The sequence below is a fragment of the Lathyrus oleraceus genome, chromosome 4 (genome assembly GCF_024323335.1).
Source record: "Lathyrus oleraceus cultivar Zhongwan6 chromosome 4, CAAS_Psat_ZW6_1.0, whole genome shotgun sequence".
NCBI classification, from domain to species: Eukaryota; Viridiplantae; Streptophyta; class Magnoliopsida; order Fabales; family Fabaceae; genus Lathyrus; species Lathyrus oleraceus.
Window position 1 is genome coordinate 106,841,487 of NC_066582.1, and position 8,505 is coordinate 106,849,991.

Sequence of the window (8,505 nt, forward strand, 5' to 3'; positions counted from 1 at the left end):
TATTAGAAACTTACAATTAATAATTTTATTTATTTTTTTAAAATAAATTTTCTATTTATGAATTTCTTAACATGTACCCTTGGGGCGGCACAGCCTTACCCAACTTTTATTTACTAAAATTTTATATTATCATTTTTATCTAGTGCACATGCTCATCCAGTAACTGAATTAACCAAAAAATAAGGCAAGTGTTTGTTAATATATATAAATCCTTGGAAGAAAAAAACGAAAATTTTAAGGTGATTCGTTTGTTACTGAAATTTTTAGTTGACTATAAATAAGCATTTGAAAAACTGGGTTAAGAAACCAACCTAATCAAACCCTAATTTCAATTTGAATATGTTACTAATTGAGTAAAAATCGAAACATGGAATGACAATTCTCTTCTCTGTGATTATAGTTTTCCCAAATTCTTTGTTTTTCAATTCTTGAAACTTCAATTTCTATTTCACTCCAACAATTAGAATCGCCAATGGTGGATCATCGCGAATCACCAATGGTGGTTATCTCCGATAGCAAAGATGATTATTCTGTATTTCCCCCAATCAATCACGAGAATCTCAATCTGTTAACAAACCACCAAATGTCATTTTCACTATCACAATCACAATCGCAATCGCAATCGCAATCACCCCCTTCTTCTTCATCTTCTGATTGTCACATGTCGGGTGAATATTCTTCTCTCCCGCCACCGCTCGATTCTAGCCTCCGGAAAGGTGGCGACTTTATCGGGTGGATGAGCATTGGCTTCCAGATCTTGCGTTCTAAGTTCTTTTCCGCGGTTTCATCTTTCCGGAACCCTGGAGGGGCAATTCGGTCATATGGGTTACCAGCTGCCATCGTCGTGATTATCATCGTGATGTTGATGAAGAGGAAGGAGAGTAGGAGGAACCTCACACCCAATGAGTCTCGTCTTCTGCAAATCATTATGGAGAAAGACGGGGTTCGTTCAAATTCAATCACTTTAACTTTGCATTTTGTTTATTTTTAATGTTTCATTGCAATTTCAGAATGTTGATAGCTATTTATTTCTCTTGCATTAGCAGAAAATATACAATAGGTAAATAAAGTTATACAGCTTTTCAGTAAATTGAAATTTATGTAGGCCTTGTTTTGATTAATTACTTGCTCTGCAAAGTTTTTCAATTCAAAGTTATATGGTTCTTCTTTAAGATAAAGTTATAGATGTTTATGGATATGTTTATCACGAGATGTACTAAAATTAGTGAAATGCACAAACTAACTTTAACTAATGCAAGAAGCTCTTGTTTAGAAAATTTAACTTGTTTCAAGGTTCTTTTAATACTTCTTAGTGTATGTTTGGTTTAACTTTTGCAAGAGCCTGAGGTGTAGAATTGATTCTGGAATGATTTTGAGGTGTTTGGTTTTTCTAAAGTAGAATTGATTCTACTTGAAGCTGCAATTTGTAGCTTCTGAGTTTAAAATTCTACCGTAGAATTTTGTTGTTCTGTAGAATTGATTCTACATGAAGCTACAATTTGTAGCTTTTGAGTTAAAAATTCTACCGTGGAATTTTGTTGATATGTAGAACTGATTCTACATGCAGTTACAATATGTAGCTTTTGAGTTTAAAATTCAACTGAAGAATTTTCTTGTTTTGTAGAATTGATTCTGAAATTTGTTGTTCAATTCTCTTTTACATAAATGTATCCAAAAACATAAATCACTTTACATCCAACTTACTTTTAATCATAATCAATTTTACAAAATAAATTCACTCCGAATCAATTCTCCTCGGAGCAAAACCAAACATACACTTATTATTATACAAGCGTTTCTTGAGAAATTTTGCTGGCTCATGATAACCTAGCCTTGTTTAATATTTTGTTTTATTCTGCTCCGCAACATTCTTGTATTTGTGCATACATTGAAAAATGCAAAATATTGGATCCATACTTTGCATGTTTCACGTTGTGCACAAATAGAAGATCCAATATTTTGGTCATGTTTTCTGTCTTAGTTTCTATTTATTCATTCACCTCTATACAAATACAGTCATTTTTATCTTTGTCTGCTTTCTGTTCACTCACTCACTTGCTTGAATCCTTTTTTGGGGGAGTTTCCTGACCGTCCTCCATTTCTCTGGTACTTGTTTTCTGACTCTAATTGTTTTATTTACAGAAAATTGCCCAACTTTTGCACCAGATTGCACAAATGAATGAAATACTGATAGATAGTCACAAAGCTTTGGCTGGAAAAGTGGTTAAATGATTGGCTTAGGTTTGTGAACATGGTAGCTATTGTAAAGCACATTCCTGAAGAGCTTTTCCGTCTGCTGATACTGTCTTTCTTCGTTACGCTTTGAACTTACATTTGTACTTTGCAAACTTGAGGTTTTTATCATTAATATGGAAAAACTAACTGTCCTCAAGCTAGCATGATTTGTGAATGATCGATCCGCTCAGTGGAAAACCATGGAATATAGGCAGGGAAGCTACTTGAGCACACTCTAAGTCTAACTATACTAGTTTAGCACATGTTTCATTTGTACAAACTCTTGATATCAAATTGATGACTCCAGCATTATTGTTTAGCTTTAGGAAAGTCTTTAACTTTGTTTTCTTGGACAAAAGTCTTAAATTATTGCTGTTAGAAAGAGGCTCAATTTTGTTTTATTTTATTCTTATGAAATTCTTGAACATATAATGCTAGGTTTGAATTGAGATTCTCGTGTATGAAAAAAATTATGCAGGAAAGTTTGTCTATGGTACCTAACCATATAATGATAGTATGTACTTATCTAATGTTGAAGATATATACTTACATAATAATAAAGAAATAATGACATTTTTAAAAAGTGTTTAACAAATCATTTGATTTTAAAACTCAAACTACACTATAAAGAGATTAAAAATAACAGTGCTTAGTAACTCGGATATCAAACTATAATTGTGGATAAAAAATCAGACTGGCTTATTGAACAGGTTGAAGCAAGTGCAGATTATGTATTCAAATTAGTGAAAATAGGTCGAACTGGTCTTAAAGCTGGTGCTAAAGAAACCAAGCTAAAAAAACTTCAAGAGGGAATGCAAGTATATTAAGTTGAATCCATGCCCCAAAAGAGAAAATTCAGTAGAAGTTCAGTATACAGAAGATCAGCAAAAAAATTTGTTTTGCTGATATCTCAAACACAGCAGAAAGAAGATAAACTTGTGAAACAATTGTATCCTAACATTTCAAAAAAACTACCAAGACAACGGAACAAACAGAAGTTACATGTGAACTGTCACAACAAATTCCACTTCTAATCAATCATAGTCTATAATAATCACCAAGTAAACTAGTTACTTGTCACTAGCTTTTCGATTCACTCTTCTCCGTAGGATGCCTTCGAATATCAAACTGGTCGACAAACTCCAAAGGAGTAACCGTCTCATTTCTGATTCTCTTAATCTTAGGACTCAACAGACCGCGATGTCTGAACCCATAGAGTTTAAGCACCTGATTATCAGCAAAATTGAAAGCCCTCTCCATACTACTAAGACACCTCTCAACAGGATAATCTCCATAGCTTCCACACGGCTTACAACCCACGAAATGCGTCACAAACGGCCACCTCTCATCTCCTAATCCCGGATGATACTTCTCAATCATCTCCTCATACCTATCAACCAACCCAGCCCAGTAACCATGCAAATAGTAAGAATTCTCAAGAAACACCTTATCCATCCACTTTTTCTTCTTAGACAGCAACAAATATATCAACGCAGACTGATCATCCGCCTCAAACGCCGGCCTTCCCTTAAGATTAGCAGTCAAAACCTTCCCGGCCTCTTCCCGAACCGGACCTTTAGGACCCATGGGAGCCCAGTCATCCAGCAAATCCAAAGACCACTGACAATTCCTAAAAAGAAAACTCCCAGTATTGATAGCAATCCAAGACTTTTGCTCAAACAACAAATCAGGGTAACCATGGATAACCATATTATAGTCATCATACTTGAACAAAGGAAGCTGAAAAACCATATCAGTGAAAAAAGCATCACTATCCATCCACCAAATCCACTCAACCTCAGGATGCGACAACATCAACCTCCTAATCATAGGCAATTTAGCCCAATAACCAGCAAGCTCCATATCAAGATGAGCCATATTATAAACAATCTCAATCCCATGTAATCTACAATAATCAATCTTATTCTTAATAGACTTCAACAAATAATGATCCCCAATTGGGTTATCACAAGGCTTAGGAGGAGACCCAGTAAGAAGCAATATTCGAGCTTTACCTCTAACAAAACTAGGGTATTCAGGGTTTTGATGAAGCCAACTCTTACGCTGAGAATCCCAATCGGAGATTTTGGGACCAAGCGTGAAAGTGGCGTTCGGATTGAAAAAGGTTTCCTCTTTGTTGTCGGGATCAGAAGGGTCAGCATCGGATCGGATCTCAGCGAGGATGCGGTTGGTTTCTTCGATGACGCTCTGGTTGACGGCGTCGGAGTCGGAAGAACCGAAATTAACACCGATGGTGCCACGTAGGACGAGGATGGTGACAAAACCGCAGAGGATAGTGATTTTAACATTGTTGAATGTTTTAGAACGGTTACGGCGGTTTTTGTCGTTGGAATAGGTGGTTGGTAAAGCTGTGTTAGTGTTTCTCTTGTGAACTAATGTCGCACCATTCTCTCTCCCCATTTTTTGTTCTCTCTATCTATTGGCTCAGTCTCAGTGATGAGTTTCGATTGGACAAAACACAACACAAGACAACAAATCTGGTTTATTGGATTAAAAGAGAAAAAGATCAAGACAAGAGTTTTGTAGGTCGTAGATGGTAGGTGGGTTTAGGAAGGAACCAAAAATCCTCTTCTAATGAAAACAAATCAATAAAGTTTTCTAGTTTCTCATTCCGAGGTTTTTATTTTTTTTAATAATGTTGATGTTAATATTGCGATGTCAAACATTAGTTTAGTTCTTATACTACTTTTTTTCCTTTTTGTGACAGCTTTTAAGTTCATGTACTACTTGATTCTATAGCACTTAATACGCGTATCAAATCAAATTTCGATCACTCACCTACTTAGATTTGTTGATTTTTTTAAAAAAATAACCATCATTTTCAAAATAATTCTAAAAAAATAATAATTTTAAAAAAATATTTAAAATAACCACCTTTAAAAAAAAGATCCGCTAGTGCATCCGTCTGAAACCAAGAGGAGGCGTCAAGGCCTAAGACGCCTATATTAGAAGTCTCATGAGGAGGCGGCAATGCCTATGACGCTTGCATTGTGCCTCATGAAGAAGCGTCAATGCCTATGGTGTCTGCTTATTGCATGTGATGTATGCGCCATTTCATCTGGCGCATACACTCTGGAGTTTGATGCTCATGTCATCGTAGTTAGGTCGATGGGGTTGGGTGGATTGTGGACGGTATAGTTGCCCAAATTGGGACATTGAATCGTTTTGGAAAAGAAACAATGGCTCATGGGGCGTACTATAGTTAAACAACGGTTGTGTCTTTTGGTGATGGGATGTCTAAGTGGCCATTGGTAGGGGACTACGATGAAGTGACTCATATGAATCATATGGGCTATAGACAGTTGTTGTTGAAGCATATGGTTGTTGGTGGGTAGGGTTTGATTCTTGGTTTTGTGGTTGGGTGGGTGGCATGAATGGATTGCGACGTTTGGTGTTTGGTTGTTGGGTGGATGACATGAATGGGTTGTGAAGTTGGGTGTTTGGTTGTTAGGTGTATGTGGTAAGTTGATTGTGTGAGGTTGGTTGTTGGGTTTGGGTGGTTTGACATTGGTGTTGGACGGGGACTTGTTGTTGGGAGTACGATGACGAAGCTAGTTGGCGTGGATCTATCAAATATCGCGGCTTAGACACAAATTGTTGCGTTGTTACCGACCTAAACCATGTCATATATTGTTGAGTTGGTCTTGCACCATGGATGACTGGTTCGTTTAAGATGTGTTGTCGTTGATTCATCCATTGGCGATACATCTCTTTTGCAAAGTCTCTCCATTCGGAATAATCCCATTGGGCATCAACTCTTTTTTGATGTCAATTCCCCAAACACATTGGAGGTTCTGGAATCTGTTGTTGCATACCGAATTGTAGTTTTACCCGGTCACTCTAGTGCATTTCCACAGTAGTGAACCAGATAATTGGTGTCTTTGCTGTCCAAACTACAGCATCGACATGGTTCACATGATGATCAAGACCCAGATATGTCCTCCAGATAAACTGTAAAATAATACGAAACGACTAGATGATAAATAATTTGATAAGTATTTTTAAATTAAAATATAGTTGTGTAGGAGTATTACATCGTCTGGTCCAATAATTGTAATATAAAATATAATTAATTAAATGGTAAAGTGTTACACTTACTTTGTTGCAAACGGGAACATGAATGGGTTCTCGTTTATCGGGGCGAGTGATGACATTCTTGACCAACCTCATGCTTGCAGCAAATACGCACATGAAAAAAACGTACAAGTATTCTTTTTTGCATTTTTACACATTGCACTATATAGATGGGCCAACACAGCTGGACCCCAACTATATGTGCTTACCTTATTGATGTTGCGTAACAACGGTAAATACATAATATTTACTGAATTACCTGTACTTTCTGGAAATAAAAACTTACCAAATAAAATCATAATATAACACCGAGCTTTAATTATTTTTTCGTACTCGGTTGATTCTTCGGACAATATTATACTCGCATAATATTTTTTTTAAGGTATTTTAAATTTATACCTTGCCTCCTTGCTTGACCGGATGACTCTCCCTCAGTTTGGTCGTCACACAAAGGGGCACCCAATAACTCGTTGTAGATAGAGTTGTCCTGGTTTACTCTATCATTCACGGCCTTACCATCTACACGGAGACCCAAAAACATGTATATGTCCTCAAATGTGACAATACACTTACCGAAAGGAAGGTGAAATGTATGGGTCCCGGGTCTCCATCTCTCCAACAAAGCAAGAACGAACTTGTAGTCCATGAAGTATGAGACAATGTTGAGGATATTTCCAAATCCACATCCTCTAATATATGGTTATATCAAAGGATCGTGGGGTACATATTCATGTACACGGCATCAAAAACGCCTTGGGTCCTAATAACACATAAGTAAGAAATACAATAAGAAGAAGTAATATATAATACAAATATAGATAACAAAGATATACAAATTAAATATGGAATAAGTAAAAAGAGAGTGATAACATACAAATTTCGAGATATTCTCGAGTGTTCCTCTGTGTTCATCACCCATAGTCAACAAAGACATAATTTGATGTTGCAGAGCTTGAGTGTGGCAGAGAAAGAGTGTGGTAAAGAAATAGTATAGATGATTAGTGTTGGAGATGATTTAATGTTGTGATTTGAAGCCTATTTATAGACGAGGGAGTCTTACTAGGTTTGCAACATACGCAACATGTGATTGGTTGCATGCATGGCAAAGTAGAGTAGCCATAGCCTTAAGCGCATGCATGTGATATTCACATGCAAGGAAGAGGCGCACATGGTCTTAGGGCCTGCATGTGAATATTCACATGCAAGGAAGAGGCGCCCTTGCTCTTGGCGCCTAAGAATCTTTGTCATGAAGGGGTGCCCTTGATCTTGGCGCCTAGGTTGCTTTATATGCCTAGGGAATGGGCGCCTGTTTGGACTATCAGGGCAGAGATTCTCTTGTGAGATTCCTTATATGCAGAGATTCCTTGGGCACATGCATTATGTGTTCTTGTCACTGAATGCATTCCTTGTGTGTTCTTGTCACTGCATGCATGGTCAAGATTGTGTAGATGAATAGCGTGATCAATGCATTCAACGTTTACACTATTTAAGTGCATTTGAATAATATATCAATGCATTCAATTTCAGTATAGAAAAGAAAGTTAGATTTAAAAAAATGTCTTCCTCACAATATTACATGATCAGTGCCCATATCGAAGGTGAAATATTTGAGCATCAACTATTCGGTTTTTATTTTCGCAACACAAAGGTCACTCGGTTTAAAATAAATCGACGATCAAATTTTTTATATCTGAAACAAAGAATAGAAAAGAAATTGCAGTGCAGTCCTATTCGCCAAATTATCTATGAAAATCTGGCTTGGTTTGCAGAAAACCAGGTCAAGTTTTATCAAAAGAAGATTCGAGATGATGAAGATGTTCAACATATGTTTCTCAGTCACGAATAATCTGAGTACAACGATATATAGTTGTATATATTACCACAAAAACAACAAGTGTCTCAGTTCATTGATCAGTCACAAGTGTTTTGTGAAGCTGATGACGAACAAGCTGAGGTGAATGTTGCAGATGACGAAGAGGAAGAAGCCGAGATCTTGGTTGATTCAATGATGAACGCTGATGAGGAAGAGGAGCCATTACCAGCTAGTCATGTATACTGTCCACCTCAACACATGACAAGGTTGAATTTGGGTTTCGATGAACCTTCATCAGATATATGGTACAATCCTTATGTGTAAATGCAAGGATCTTTGAAACAAGGAAACACATTTCTCAC

The 8,505-nt window shown here is 36.7% G+C and overlaps 2 protein-coding genes across 2 annotated transcripts; one reads left to right on the top strand and one right to left on the bottom strand.

The window, feature by feature from the left end:
* The first annotated feature begins 246 nt into the window (after positions 1–246).
* On the top strand, positions 247–2,636 carry LOC127073772 (uncharacterized). The gene is made up of 2 exons (XM_051014993.1): positions 247–943; positions 2,143–2,636. Exons 1-2 carry the CDS (start codon positions 473–475, stop codon positions 2,230–2,232), a joined length of 561 nt encoding a protein of 186 aa, XP_050870950.1. The 5' UTR covers positions 247–472; the 3' UTR covers positions 2,233–2,636.
* Positions 2,637–3,036: 400 nt separating this feature from the next.
* LOC127073771 (probable xyloglucan 6-xylosyltransferase 5) lies at positions 3,037–4,950 on the bottom strand. Its single transcript, XM_051014992.1, has one exon. The coding sequence runs from the start codon at positions 4,654–4,656 to the stop codon at positions 3,316–3,318; it is 1,341 nt and encodes a 446-aa protein (XP_050870949.1). The 5' UTR covers positions 4,657–4,950; the 3' UTR covers positions 3,037–3,315.
* Between the last annotated feature and the right edge of the window lie 3,555 nt (positions 4,951–8,505).